This window comes from Antechinus flavipes, chromosome 1, assembly GCF_016432865.1.
Source record: "Antechinus flavipes isolate AdamAnt ecotype Samford, QLD, Australia chromosome 1, AdamAnt_v2, whole genome shotgun sequence".
Taxonomy (NCBI): Eukaryota; Metazoa; Chordata; class Mammalia; order Dasyuromorphia; family Dasyuridae; genus Antechinus; species Antechinus flavipes.
The window spans coordinates 213,568,883-213,585,382 of NC_067398.1; the positions used below are offsets into that span (position 1 = coordinate 213,568,883).

Consider the following 16,500-nt stretch of genomic DNA (forward strand, 5'->3'; position numbering starts at 1 on the left):
AATGCAGTTGGCACTTTCCATCACAAGTCTATTGAAATTCAAGCAATTCTTTCAGAAGTGAATTCTGAATTCTAAAGTTTGCTTAGCACTTTATCTAACAGTCTTAATCCAAGTTATTTCCGGAATTGTGAATGAACAAAATCATTTACACCAAATAGAACCCTGTCAGACATCTCATTAACTTATACAAAATTAATTAGAATCTCAGTATGGTTTCATTCTTTTTTAATAAGCTCTTCTGCTCACAATTTTTTCTCTTACTTGAAATATTATTATTCTCCAACTCTGATCTTTGTGGTTCACCTTATTTGCAAAGCAGCCTGACTTAATTGTCATATTTAATGGGCAGTCATTGTATCTTTCAGGAAAATTTGAAATTAAAAGGGAAAGGTAGACAGAAAATCTTTAGAAGACATCTCTCATGCCCAAGTAAGGTCCTTTGTATATTTGAGTGAACCAGACTTCTCTGACTTGAGTTTATTTTCAGAGAAATTGAGCTGATAGTAAAGTAGATAGAAAATAAAGAAATTATTTGAAGTATTAGGCTTTGTGACTGGACAAGTCACTAACCTCTCTCAGTCTCTGATTCTTCATCTGTAAAATGGGATTAATTATAATATCTGGTTAGTATGATGATCAAAAGAGATAATATACATAAACTGCTTTGTAAACCTTAAAGAGCCATGTAAATGCTAGCCAGGTGGCTAACTAGCTACTAGTAGAAATGTGATCTGAAATGTGGCACTTAGAAAGGAAAATTAAGGGTTAGTCATTTAATACTGACAATAATAACAGCCTTTCTTTTTCAAGGGCTTGCTTCTTTGGGCAAAGATAGACTATTATGTTTACCTTGCTTGTTGTAATTCAAAATGTTTGAGTTTTTTCTTCAAAAGAATATGATTTGCTTTTCCCTAAAAAAAGCATCAAATAAAGATGAATTTAAAACTCAGGGAAATTATAATTATACCTCTCAGGGAAATTCAAACTGATTAGGAAATATTTTAATGTTTGTGGTTTATAATTTTAACATTTTTCATTAAATGAGAAGGATTCAGGCACTAACAATGAGAGGATAGTTAGCAAGTTTTTAAATTCCTTCTTTAAGGGTATTCTCCCTGTCAGTGTTACTCTCATGCTTACCAGCCTCAGGATTAGCATGAGACCAATTATTGTCAGCTGCTTCCTCAAGACTAGCTTCCAAGTCATTCCAAACATCCTGGTGAGAAAGGTCACTTGAGAGGCATTTTAGTTGATTCTTGAAAGGAGCTAGACTTTCCAGACCTGGGGGAGAGCTGGGAAAAAGGTGAAGAGATGGAGAATGGGGATGTCATGTATGATGTAGTTGATTACGTTACCAGAGCTTAGCATGAGTGAAGGAAAATAATATAGAATCAGCCTAGAAAGGCAGATGGGAGCCGGATTTGGAGGGCCTTGAAATTGCAACCCCATTTGTATTTTGGGGCAGTTAGGTAGCACAGTAAATTGAATGCTGGCCCTGGAGTCAAGAGATCCTGAATTCAAATCAGACATTTGACACATACTAATTGTGTGATGCTGGGAATGTCACTTAATCCTCATTGCCTAACTGAAAAAATCAAAAAAGAAGTTTGCACTTTGTCCTAGAGGCAGAGGGATTGGCTCCCATGTCATTCAACTCTTGTGAATGGTCAGGCAGCCTTGTCAAAGAAGAAAGGCAAAGGAGCAGGTGCCCCTGATAGTAATAGGGCTTTCTAACTGGGTCATCCCATATGAGCTCTAGGATGGTTTGGAGCTGAGCAAGAGAAAGAAAACAGTAAGGATGGGAATATATAGTAGCAGAAGGGCAGATGGCAAGGTACCTGAAATAACTGGGGATGGTAAGGTGAAATTCAAATCTGGGACTGGGTAATTATAGAGGTTCAAGATAATTAAAAATTTTTTTCCCTCTATATGGAAAGGCAGACCTGCCATAAAGAAATGACATTAACTAAAAAGTAAGTTATTTACTAGTCTTATGATCCTGAGCATGTCAGTTAACCCCACTTGCCTTAGTTTCGTCATCCATAAAATGAGCTGGAGAAGTAAACAGCCAGTATCTTTGCCAAGAAAACCCCAAATGGGGTCACAGGGAATCGAGCACAACTGCAAAACAACTGAACATAAACAACAAAAGTTATTAGGATAGGATTGAGATAACCATTCCTTTTGTATTCAGCCCACATCTCATGCCAGTTTCCAAAATGATATAGCAATGGTAAAGGGATTCAGAATAAATTATTGCCTTCCTGAACATCTCTATATTGAATGTGCCAGTGAATATTGCTGATGTTGATCACTATTTTGTGGGTGTGGCTTCTAATTTTCCACGGTGCACAGATGAATACTGTATTTTGTTTTATTTTGTTTTGATTTTGAGGCTGCAGTCCTTGTTTTTAAAAGCCTTTTGCTTCTGACTTCATTTCCTTGCTCAGAAAATCCTTGCTCAGAAAATCCCTCCTTATCTCTTCCCCCATTTTTTTTTTCTAGCTACATGATAGCTATTCTTTTCATCGCCATTGGGTCTCATTAAGTCACAGCTAGGCTGCATGATTTAAAATTGTAATTTTTTAAAAATGGTCATTTGGTTTTGTTTTTAAATAACATTTCGATGTGTCTATCTATAGATAAGTATAGAATAAACATTAAACTGATCCAGTTTTCTTCAAGAAACTGACAAGAAATGTAATGGAGACAGAAAGGAGTACACTTTCTTTTCAGCAGTTCATGGAACCTGTACAAAAATTGACCATATATTAGAACATAAAAACCTCAAACCCAAATGCAGTAAAGGCAGAAATAGTAAATGCATCCTTTTCAGACCACGATGCAATGAAAATTACATTCAACAAGAAACTGACAGGAAGATGATAAGGAAGCTATAGTTCTGAGTAAGAGAATGAGAGGTAGGGTGGGGTGGGGAAATAGGCTTTTGTTTGAAATTTATGGCCAGATTTTATTCCTTCATATATATAAATGTGTATAGATATAGATATGTATTATACAATACATATTTTTGTATATGTGCATATAACATATATGTTATATACGTACATATACACATATGTACACATGTTGCTTAAATTGAAGAATTAAAAGAAAAGAATTGAAAAGAATTCAGATACATGTCAACTAGTAAGGGGAAGACTAGACTTCATTGTGTCATATATTTTTGAGCTTTGTAACTGAACAATAAAGAATACTTTCTCTTTCTGGTTTAGATCATCATGCTAAAGAATGATATTTACCATTGCAAAGCATCAGGAATATTTTTGCGCCTGGAAGCAGGAGGTTTGATTGCTGACAATAACATTTATTCGAATTCCGAGGCTGGTGTGGATATCCGAAAGGGAGCCAACCCATTCATACTGGTATCATTCCATTTACTCTTCTTCTTTTTAAATTTTTATTTTATAAATGTGACTACCAGACATTTCTGGTTTCTGCTAACATTTTAAAATCCCATTTGTAAATCTGTTTAGTCTTTCTATTTCTCTATTTCATGATTTATTCTCTGGTTCTGTTCATCTCTCTCTCTCTCTCTCTCTCTCTCTCTCTCTCTCTCTCTCTCTCTCTCTCTCTTTCCCTCTCTCTTACACACACATACACACACACACAGAGTTTATTCTATCTACTCTTTCTCTTGTTGCTTTCTTTCCTGACTATTCATTCTATTTGGCTTTTTCTCATTTCTACTTTCTTACATTTTTCTTCATTCTTTTTTTTTTTTTTCTTACTTCAGTTGCAGAACATTTATTCATTCAACAAACATTTAAGTACCTACATTATAAAAGTATTGGTGAATAGAAATGTTCCTTCTCTGTAAGGACATTTAAGACAGAGAGACAGATCAATCATTCAAGTTAAAAGTTAATTTAATGTTATAGGAAATGACATTTAGGATTTTAGTTCTATCTTAAGATCATTTGGTTTTATACCAATACAAGAAATAGCTATTTGGTCCATAGCATTTAAGTACTACTATGCTAAGTGAGGGGGATACAAAGAAAGGCAAAAATAGTTCCTTTCCTCAAGGAGCTTCTAGTCTAACAGGAGAGACAACATGCAACAAACAACTATGTACAAACAAGATGTAGACAGGATAGATTGGAATTATTCTTAGATGAGAAGTACTAACATTAGAGAGGATCAGAAAAGACTTTTCTTCAGAAGGTTGAATTTTAGCTAGGACTTGAAGAAAGCCAGGGACGTCTGGAGGTAGAGATGAGGAGGGAGAACATTCCTGATATGAGACAGCCAACAAAAATACACTCAGTAGAATGGAGCTGAAGTACTTTGTGCCCAGAACAGCAAAGACCAATCACCGAATCAAAGATTTATATATAATATATATTTTATATTATTATAGCTTTTTTATTTACAAGTTATATGCATGGGTAATTTTACAGCATTGACAATTGCCAAACCTTTTGTTCCAATTTTTCCCCTCCTTCCCTCTACCCCTTCCCCTAGATGGCAGGATGACCAATACATGTTAAATATATTAAAGTATGAATTAAATACAAAATAAGTTTACATGTCCAAACCATTATTTTGCTGTACAAGAAGAATCGGACTTGAAATATTATACAATTAGCCTGTGAAGGAAATAAAAAAAAATGCAGGCAGGCAAAAATATAGGGATTGGGAATTCAATGTAATGGTTCTTAGTCATCTCCCAGAGTTCTTTCGCTGGGTGTAGCTGGTTCAGTTCATTACTGCTCCATTGGAACTGATTTGGTTCATCTCATTGCTGAAGATGGCCAGGTTCATCAGAATTGATCGTCATATAGTATTGTTGATGAAGTGTAATAATGATCTCCTGGTCCTGCTCATTTCACTCAGCATCAGTTCTTGTAAGTCTCTCCAGGCCTTTCTAAAATCATCCTGTTGATCATTTCTTATGGAACAATAATATTCCATAACATTCATATACCACAATTTATTCAGCCTATCTCCAATTGATGGGCATCCACTCAGTTTCCAGTTTCTGGCCACTACAAACAGGGTTGCCACAAACATTTTGGCACATACAGGTCCCTTTCCTTCTTTAGTATCTCTTTGGGGTATAAGCCCAGTAGAAACACTGCTGGATCAAAGGGTATGCACAGTTTGATAACTTTTTGAGCATAGTTCCAGATTGCTCTCCATAATGGTTGGATGTATTCACAGAGGGCTGCCACAAACATTCGTATACATACAGATCCCTTTCCCTTCTTTAGTATCTCTTTGGGATATAAGCCCAGTAGTAACACTGCTGAATTAAAGGGTATGCACAATTTGATAACTTTTTGGGCATAGTTCCAAATTGCTCTCCAAAATGGCTGGATATTGAATCAAAGATTTTATAGAAAGGAATCAAGTATAGCAAGACTGGAAAGGTAAGAAGGGGCCAGGTTATAATGGCTTTTTAAAAACTAAGCAAAAACATTATTTTTCTTTGAACTCCAAATTTGTTCCATCTTAATTATAAAAATATACTCAAAAAATTCTCTAGAAGCAGCTATTCTCAGGATAGATTTACTGAAGGAGGAAAATTAAGCACTCCTTATTTCCTTTGAGGTGCAAGTTTAATTTAAACAATTAAAAATCTGCATTTCTATTGCCTTTAATCATGAAAGTGTTTTACAGATAGAAATAAATGTCATTATATTCTAGCATCCAGAGGAGGGCAATGGTAGGGTAAAATGATGTTAGATTCTTTTGACCTTTAGGTCAAACCAGGCCTGTTGATTTTTATGTCTGAGTAATTTTTAGGAGGTCTGGGAATCTCAGTAAAAACCAAAACTATCATTGTAAATTAGAAAGAAAGTTCTTGGCTATAAATAGCAAGTCACATACTGAAAAGTACTTGGTCTTGCAGTCAGAGGATTAATTTTTGAAATAAGAACATTTACTTTTAAAACTGTTGTTTAAGAAATGTTTCCCGTCTTCATTGAAAAAAAAAGTGTTATATTTTTTTATGGACAGAGAAAAATGTTGCTAAGGCTAGTTTGTAGTTGCTACAGTTTCTGTCCAGATTACTGAAAGGGGCTAGAAATGGAAATGCCAGTATTTACAGTGGTAAAGATTGTTTTTGTGCTACTCACATCAATAGAAAACTGAAGAAATTTTACAGTTGTCTTTGGTTCATGGATAAAGAAACTGATGCACCTGGAGGTTAAAAGTCTGAGGATACACAGTGAAATAGAAGTCTTTCCCTTGTATTTCTATATTATATTCTTTTGTTAGGAGACATCTTATTTGGACTTTTTTTCATCAAAATTGTATAATATGATATCCATACCTAGCTTATTTAGAAATTTTGAGGCACTTTAGTTAGTATTTCAGTGTTATAAACCATCATATTTGAACTTTTTTTGCATGGTCCATATTTAGGGAGTTTGGGACAGGAATCTGTTTCAGGGTAACCTTTCAGAGATGGGACATAAGTTGATAGCATTTTTTTTCCCAATCCCAAAGAACAAAACAGGCAATTATTACTAGTGAGGAGGCAAAGGGCATCCACTTCCTTGGAAGACATTGCTTTGGTCTATGTGATATTGATATTACTTCACATCAGTCACCCTGCTGTTACCTACAGTAGTTCAGGGTTCACTTTTATCAGCCCAAGCTGCATCATCTATTAAACAAGATCAGTGTGTTTCATCCTTTTCAAGTGGTTTATTGGAATCCTGAAAGGCCAAGAAAAAGCTTGTTAAAATTCTTTCCTTTCTTTCAATATTTCTTTTTAACATGATCTTGAGACATAGTAGACAGAATAAACTTGGGAGTCTAAAAGACCTGAGTTAATTCCTGCTTTAGACATTTAACTATTCTTATTACCCAGAGCAAGTCTCTTAATTTTTTAGCCTCAGTTTTATCATCTGTAAAATGTAAATAATGAGAATATTTCATAGAGTTCTTGTAAGGAACAAATAAAGTAACATGAGTAAAATATATTGTTGTTAAATGAAATCAGAGAGGATTTGCATAAAGTTAAAGAATATGTCTTAATTAGATTATTCAACTTGAATTCCCTCCTTTTCTAGTATGATATTTAGAATAATAGTAGAAGATGAAGAATCTATAATTAGACAAGCGATCTACCATTAGACAAGCATGACCAAATTATTTTCAATGGATAAGCCAAAGAAAGATAAAAGCACGTGGTCCATAATAATGATTTTATGTGTTTTAAATCCCCCCAAAAATGAAATTATTTTTTCTTCATGAAAAAAATAACACTATTCTTTGTCTTTTTGTCTTTGTCATCCATCATTTGCTATCATGACTGATATTTCTTCTGTTTTGCTTTTTATTCTTTTTTGTATGTGCATAAAAATCCTGCAGTGTAATAAGATACACAGTGGCCTTCGTTCAGGCATTGTCGTCCTTGGCAACGGAAAAGGCATCATCCGTAGCAATCAAATATATGGAAATAAAGAAGCTGGCATTTACATTTTGTATAATGGAAATCCCATTGTGAGGTATGTTTATTCAGACCTCCTCACTCTTCTTCTCTCTTGCCTTTTGCTCTCTATAAATTTACTTTTCCTGTGGCCTCTACTCCCCTTCCCCCTATATCACTCATGTACTTTTGAGTTTCATATTTTCACAAGTTAAATGTGGAAAAATATCCAAATGGCTCCCTTACACAAGCACAATGGTCTCTTTTCTTCCATTATTGGCTTAGTTACAGTAAAATTGTCAAAGGATGACAGGAGAGAAATTGAGTGATCACAAGTTTTGTCTTTGACAAATTGAAGAACAGAATGTTTTGTTAAAACAAAACTAATTTCTAAAACTATCTGTAAATTAAACCCCTGACTATGTACTTGGGAGTTGTGACTCATGTACATGCAGTTCTAATTGCATTGACAAGAATATAATGATCTATAAAACACCCACATTAGTACATTATAATAAATTGTTACCAAGAACATTTGTCCTTTCATCTGTGGGGGAGGAAAGATCCAACAAAACATGTGCAGTGACAGTTTCATTTTGGAGTGAGAGGGAGGTTTGGATTTTTTTTAATACATTGTTTATAGTTCTCATGATATACTATTAATCAGAGCCATAAGCTTGGATTTAGCTATTAAAGATGTATAGACAACTGAATTTCCAAACACTAGGTAGATTTAAACTGAGGAATTTTTTTTTTATCTCTGAAAAATAAAAAGTTATATTTAAGAAATTCTTTAGCATTTCTATTGTAATTTGTGGACTTGAAAAAAGCTTACTAGGAATAGATCCAAATTCAACAGGTGCATTGATGAGATTACTTCACAGAGTTCAAGCCTGAGTAGGCAAGGAGAGGTAGTGGCAACAGGGAAGGGGGGATTAGGGAAGCGAAGAGGCAAGTAAGACATGGATTGCTCTGTCCCCCAACACCTAACAAAACTCTGCTTTCTGCAATCACAGTGAGATTGGACCTAGAAATCTCCTTATTGAATTCAAGAAGTTAAGGCTGAGTCCAGAGGTGTGTTCTAGTCGTGTAGTTGGTCAAAAGCACATAGATATGTGCTACATACATAGAGAGTGCTAACAACTCTCCCTTACCCCACCCCCCAAAATTATTACTGTTTGCACCTTTGTACTTCAAAAATCTAGGACTGGTGAACTGTGTTGTTTGGACTAGTGGGTCATCGCTAGGGCATATAATTATTTTACTTAAAAGGTTTTGAGTTTTTTCGGGAAAAGAAAAATAGTGTCAGATATTTTGCATCATTTGTAATCCTGAATTGTCTTTCTGCTCTGAAAATACCAATGCAATGTGGAACACCTGTAGACCTAGACCTGATTAGGGGTTCCCCCTCATATGTCTTCATTCAAGTCATGCTTGATCTTTATAATTGTATGATGTTTATGATTTTTGGTTGGTTCATAGTAGTCCATTTATATTGGAGTTACTGTGCATATTTTCTTGATTCTCCTTACTTTACTTTGCAGCACTTCATATAGAACTTTCCATGCTTCTCTGTAGCAGTTTATCTGATTTTAAGAACATTTCTAGTCAATTAGCTCATCCGGCTCACATAATTCATAGAAAATATCAGTATCTCAGTTAATTCAGATATTGTTGATTGAATTATTTAATTAATTGTGGATATGTAAATATAGGTAAAGTATCATAAACATTTAAAAATTGATCTTATTACTAATTTTGTCTAAGGCTTTGGAGTATATGGAATGTCCATGGCATATAGTTTAATATAATCAAAATTGTCCATTTTGCATTTCATAATGTTCTCTAGTTCTTTGGTCATGAATTCATCCCTTCTCCATAAATCTGACAATTAAACTATTCCTTTCTCTCCTGATTTGCTTATGATAAAAGTCTTTATGTCTAAATCATGTGTCCATTTTGACCTCATATTGGTATGTGTTGTGAGATGTTGGTCTGTGCCTAGTTTCTGCCATACTGTTTTCTAGTTTTCCCAGCAGTTTTGGTCAAATAATGAGTTCTTAATTCTAGAAAGTGGAATCTTTATTTTTTTCTTTTATTTTTCTTTTAAAAATGTTTTATCTTTTTTTATTTTTCTCTAATCAATAGTTATTTAGAATATTTTAAAATATAATTATAGATACAGTATTGATTTCTTCTTTTGAAAACAGCGTCTTCCCATTCTCTGACCATTTATCAATTGGGAAATGTCTCTTATTATTGCAAATTTGGCTTAGTTCTTTACATATTTGAGAAATGAGGCCTTTATCAGAGAAACTTGCTGTAAATTTTCCCCCTCACCCGTTTCCTCCTTTCCTTCTGATTTCAACTGCATTGGTTTTATTTCTGCAAAACTTTTTTAATTTCATGTAATCAAAATTATTCATTTTACTTTCTGTGATTCTTTTTCTTTTACTTATTCATAAACTCTTTCTTTGTCCATAGATCTGACAGATTAAATTTCTATACCCCTCTAATTTACTTATGACATGACCTTTTATGTCTAAATTATCTATTCATTTTGATTTTATTTTGGTATATGAAATGAAATGATGGTTTGTGCCTACTTTCTGCCATACTTTTATAGTTTTCTCATCAATTTCTGTCAAATGATGAGTTTTTGCCACCAAAACTTGGAGCTTTGGGTTATCAAATACTAGATTAATATGGTCATTTACTAACATATATTGTATACCTAAACTATCCCACTGATTCACTACACACTCAACTCTCTCCCTCCCTTTCTCCCTCTCTCTCTCTCTTTCTCTCTCTCTCTCTCTCTATTTTACTAGGTGTACGGCAAATTTTATTTCAGAAAATACATAAAAAGTGCAGATTAGCTTATAAACAATAACATTTTTATCTTTCTATTGTTGAAATTTTTTCTTTTTTTAAAATTCTGAACTTAATAAACACCAAATAAGACAAACATATTCACGTAGTGTATATAGGTGTATGGTTGTTGATTAGATATAAAGATAACAGAGCTTACAGTTCTGGAATCTGGCTTTCAAAGGAAGACTATGATTTTTGCCTTTAAGGGAAACAAGATGAAGCTTACGACTGGGTATTTGCAACTCATCTTTTTTTTTTACTCATTTAGTATTGTAGTTTTTCCTGTTTACATGTAGAAACATTTTTTAACATTAGTTTTTAAAATTCTAAATCCAAAATTCATTCCCTTGTTCCCTCCCAGACCCTACCCTACATTGAAAAGACGCAAGCAATTCAATATAAGATCATACACGTGTAGTCATTCAAAACATACCACTCTACTTTTAGCAAGTCTCAGAGTGCTTTGCTGATTACCATTTTGTAATACTGATTGAGATCTAGTACTGCTAGGAGATCTTCCTTCACACTTTTCCCCCATTAATTCCTTTGATATTTTTGACCTTTTATTTCTCCAGATAAATTTTATTAGTTTTTTTTACATCTATAAAATTGTACTTTGGTAATTTGATTAATATAACACTGAATAATATATATGAAAAATGCTCAGAGAGTCTCTGGGTTTGTTTTGGCAGGTAGACCCCCAAATACTTTATAATGTCTGTAGTTATTTCAAATAGAATATCTCTTTTTATCTTTTTATTATATATAAATATATTCTTTTTATCTCTCACTTCTGGACTTTATTAGAAATATATAGAAAGGCTAATTATCTATGTGAGTTTATTTTATATCCCTGTGCCTTTGCTGAAGTTGTTCATTGTAACAATTAGTTTTTTACTTGATTCTCTAAGATTCACCTTCTACAAATACTGACAGTTTTGTTTCTTCATTGCCTATTCTTATTCCTTCTATTTCTTTTTCTTTTCTTATCGCTGTAGCTATCATTTTTAATACAATATTGAATAATGATGATGTTAATGGACATCCTTGCTTGACCCCTAATTTTACTGGGAAGGCATCTAGCTTATTCTTATTATAGATTATATTTGTGCTTGGTTTTAGATGCATATTGTTGATCATTTTAAGAAAAATTCCATTTATATCTACTAGTGTTTTTAGTAGGAGTAAGTGTTGTATCTTGTCAAAAGTTTTTTCTGTATCATTTGAAATAATCGTATGATTTTTGTTTTTGTTATTAATATAGTCATTAATCCTCATAGTTGTCTAATATTGAACCAGCCCAGAATTCCTGGTATTAATCCCACTTGGTCATAGTATATGATTTTTGTGATAGATTGTTGTATTATCCTTGTATTTTTAATTAAAATTTTGCTACAATATTCACTAGAGGAATTGGTATATAACTTTGTCCCTTGTTTTGTGCCTACTTTCTGCTCTCCCTTGTTTAGATATCAAAACTATATTCATGTCACAAAAGGAATTTGGTAGAATTCCTTTATTACCTATTTTTTCAAATAGTTTATGTAGTTTGGGAATTAATTATTCTTTAATATTTGGTAGGATTCACTTTCTAGTTCTGGGAATTGTTTCTTAGCAAGCTTATTTGTGGCTTGTTCAATATATTTTTCTAAGGAAGGGTAATTTAAGTATTCTGTTAACTTTTTTGTTATTAAGAGCAGTTTATGTTTTTGCAAGACATGCATCTAAGGAGCAGCTAGGTGGCGCAATAGATAGAGCACAAGCCCTGAGTTCAAATTTGGTCTCAGATACTTAACCCTTCCTAGCTGTGTGACCCTGGACAAGTCACTTAACCCCAATTGCCTCAGACGGGGAAAAAAGAGTAAAACATGCATCTATTTCACTTAGATTGTCAGCTTTACTGGCTGGTAAGTGGGCAAAATAACTCCTAATGGTTCCATCAATTTTCTTTTCATGAAAAAAGTTGTGCACATATTTAATTTTTGATACTGATAATTTGGTTTTCTTCTTTTTTTAAAAAATCACATTAATCAATGATTTATTTTATTGGGATTCTCCATAAAATTACTTCCCACTTTATTTATTTTCAATTTTTTTTTTTACTTGTGTTAATCATGCCTTTTATTTTCAGGATTTCTTTTCTTTTTGATACTTAATTGAGTAATTTAAATTTATCGTTTTTTTGGTTATTTTTGGTTTTATGGCCAATTCATTGATCTGGTCTTTTTTTTTATTGAATTATGCATTTCAAAAATATAAATTTTTCCCTAAGTACGGCCTGGAGTGTATCCACAAATTTTGGTATGTTGTTTCCTTGTTGTCATTTTTTAAACAACAGATTTTTAATCTGTACTTCCACAACCTTTTATTAAATGTAATTTTTATTGCATTATGGTCTGAAAAGATGCATTTAATAGTTCTGCTTCTCTATATTTGTTTATGAGTCTTTTATGCTTTAACACATGATCAGTGTGTTAAATTGTGAGACCAAGACTGAGAAAAGGCCATCAGATTATCAACCATCAGACAATCCTAACTAACAGTCCTATTTGGCAATTAAGAGATCATGTCTAATCTTGGATAGAGAAGTTTCACCCAAGAAATCAGATCAGAAGCCAGATTGCAAAAGGTTGAAAAGTGAGAGGAAAGGAAATAGGGATAATGAATGTAAATGACTTTTTCCCCTGGAGTTTGACTGTGAAAGGAAAAAAGACATAAGGATAATAACTTGTATTTATGGCAGGATTTATGGTAGGTAGTGAGGGTTTTTAGAGTAGAAGAGATGTAAATATGTCTCTAGGCAACAAGGAGAGAGGAAGAACTTGAAAGTGAAAGTCAGAGAGATAATTACAGAGGAAATCTGTTGGAACATATAAAAAGGACCAGGTCAAGGAAAGGACCACCTTTTCATCAAAGACTAGAATAGATGACTTAAATAGAGGTAATGTAAATGAGTTCTGAAATATAGAAAAGGGGGAAAGAGGGCTTCCGGGAAAAAAAGTCTTGCTTCTTAAAGTATCAGGAGAGATCTCCATCTAAGGGAAAAGAGAGCAAAAGAATAGTATGAAAGATTTATAGAAAGAAGAGATATGGAATAGCCCTGAGGAGTAGGGTAAAAAATCTGTCACAGAGGGTTGGTTGCTCTTGCTCTTAACTGCACTTAGTTAAGATTAGAAATATGCATTAGTAAGATTAGAAGAATGCATGCATTTTCCTTCCAATTTCATTAAGTAGGGAAGGAAAATGGTAAAAAGGAATGGGTTTTGGCAAGTCATGAGCACTGAGAGGACATTGGGCAAGAGATCGGAGACTAGAGAACGGTGTAGAATAAAACTGGTTAGGTTAAGTAAGCATGGATTTGGGGAAGAGAAGGTGAGATTAGAGCAGTGATGTTTGCTTTGCAGAATGGAGGATGGAGAAAGTAAAGGACCCCGTGGGGACAAAGAATAGGTTTAGAAGGGAGAGTCTGGAAATGGCAGGAAGAGCAAAGTGTATGCTGACTGTCTTGCAGGACCCATATGTTGGGTGAGTATGAGAGAGGGTACTGCCAGTGCTGAGGAAGGAACTGGGGATACAACAGAATTCAAAGGGAGTCGGGTGTCTTAAGAATTTACCTTATAAAGTAAGGATGTTTGCATCTTCAAAATTGTGGAAACCAATTTTCTCTACATTTATCTCTCTGATTCATATGTGGAATTCCCAGAATTGACTTTTAATAAATATAAAACCTCATATTTAACAGAAGAAAAGTAGTTTATTCTAAAGCATGTGTGTCATGGGATAAGTCAGCATAGAATTAAGGAGAAAAGATAATAGGAAAGCACCTGACTTAGATAATATTTTCATTTCTACATTTCTACTTAATTTTTTTTTTTGCTTACTAGCAATCAACCTATTTTAATAGTCATTCAACAAACTTGGAAGTATGGAAAGTCTGTGTGACAAAATATATAGACTGAACCAGATTTGTATAATAAAACGTGAAGGAATTAAAATGAAGTAAGTCATGTTTAGTAAATGCTGAACCTAATTCAGACATTTATATTCTGAATTTTGACCACCTAAGACCAAATAATATGATACATTTCAGTCATTTAATTTGTTATCTTTTGGTTTAAAATTATTCCTCTCAAAATGTACATACATGCCCCACATCAGGTCAAATTATGTTCAACAAAGTTTTATTTTCCAAAATATCACCAATTAATCATGATAGAACATATCTATGTGTATGTAAATTACTGAAATACTGGAGAGGGAGAAAAGTGGATTTTATTCCAATAAAAATAAAAGAATCTACTTTTTAAGAGTATGCTTTGTGGAGAAGGATCATGTAGAGATGCAGAAATAACTGGTGAGTCATTATTATTATTATTTTTAATATTTTATTTTATTTAATAATAACTTTATATTGACAGAATCCATGCCAGGGTAATTTTTTTATAACATTATCCCTTGCACTCATCTCTGTTCCGATTTTTCCCCTCCCTCTTTCCACCCCCTCCCCTAGATGGCAAGCAGTCCTATATATGTTAGATATGTTGCAGTATATCCTACATACAATATATGTTTGCAGAACCGAACAGTTCTCTTGTTGCACAGGGAGAATTGGATTCAGAAGGTAAAAATAACCCGGGAAGAAAAACAAAAATGCAGATAGTTCACATTCATTTCCCAGTGTTCTTTCTTTGGGTGTAGCTGCTTCTGTCCATCATTTATCAGTTGAAACTCAGGTAGGTCTCTTTGTCAAAGAAATCCACTTCCATCAGAATACATCCTCATACAGTATCATTGTCGAAGTGTATAATGACCTCCTGGTTCTGCTCATTTCACTTAGCATCAGTTCATGTAAGTCTCGCCAAGCCTCTCTGTATTCATCCTGCTGGTCATTTCTTACAGAACAATAATATTCCATAACGTTCATATACCACAATTTACCCAACCATTCTCCAATTGATGGGCATCCATTCAATTTCCAGTTTCTAGACACTACAAACAGGGTTGCCACAAACATTTTGGCACATGCAGGTCCCTTTCCCTTCTTTAGTATTTCTTTGGGATATAAGCCCAATAGAAACACTGCTGGATCAAAGGGTATGCACAATTTTGATGAGTCATTATGATTGAGAAGCAATTTTATGAGGTAGTAAGAGGAATACCATAGCCACCCAGGTTATCACCTGGCTCTGCCAGTAGGCCTTTGGGTAACTTTAGGGAGGTCCCTTTGGGACTTTGTTTCCTTATCTGCAAGCTGGGGAATACCTCCTAATTCACAGTGATTTTGTGAGGTTGAAATAATTTATATGAAAGTACATTGATAAATATAAAAATAAAATAAGTTTAAAGTCCTCTTGTTGTTATTCCTCTGCTAAAGTTCTACCCCAATGCTTATCCAAACCCCAAATTCTTTTGTTTTCATTTATTTTAATTTTGAACTCAAACACGAAATAAAATGAGTATTTATTTTATTATATACCATATAAACAGAAGGAGAGAATTTAACATGAAACTGCAATTTTCTTTTTTGTGGAGTTTGTCACATCTTTTTAAGATTCTGGCTTTCCTTCTCTTTTTTTGAGAGAAAACCTTTATTTAAACCTTGTCTTCTCACCTTTCTCCTAGTTGGAAAAAGAAAATAAAAGACAAAACCCATCTAACAAAATTACATGATCAAGCCAAACATATTCCCACACCAGCCATGTCCAAAAATGTAAGGATCTCTTTACATTTGTAGTCCTTTTACCTCTGATACTGCAGGCATGAACCCAAGTTCTCAAAGGCTGGCTGGGCAGCTGACACACATGGAGTCATGTACACATGTATGTTTATATAAGTGTACATGTATGCAGCTCTTGCTGGATTCCAAGCTTTCTTGATCTCTCTTCTTTGTCCTGCAGTCTGTTATTAGGCAGTTGCTGCTGTAATTATTATTCAACTGACTTAAATCATGTCTTTGACATTCCCCTTGGCAGCTCAGAGAAGGCTCTGCATGGGGCTTCATTTCATGGTCTGTGTAAAGCCATCGTTGTTATTACATTGAGTTACTACTACTCAAGAATGGCTTTATTCCACCTCTACCAACTTCTTTTTTGAATTAACTGCTTAGGCTGCAGCCAGAGCTTTTCAGATCATAACACAGACACAATCATTTTTGATACTGGTTATTTGGCTTTCTTTTTTTTTTTTTAAGTTAGCTCCTAATTTTAGTTATTAATTTGATG

The 16,500-nt window shown here is 33.8% G+C and overlaps 1 protein-coding gene across 1 annotated transcript in view; it reads left to right on the forward strand.

Annotated features, from left to right (window-relative positions):
- Positions 1-16,500, forward strand: part of FBXO10 (F-box protein 10) — an 80,107-nt gene that overhangs the window by 36,654 nt on the left and 26,953 nt on the right. The window contains exons 4-5 of the mRNA XM_051995987.1: positions 3,237-3,386; positions 7,348-7,484. Of these exons, the coding sequence (XP_051851947.1) occupies positions 3,237-3,386; positions 7,348-7,484 (287 nt within the window). The remainder of the gene's footprint in view (positions 1-3,236; positions 3,387-7,347; positions 7,485-16,500) is intronic.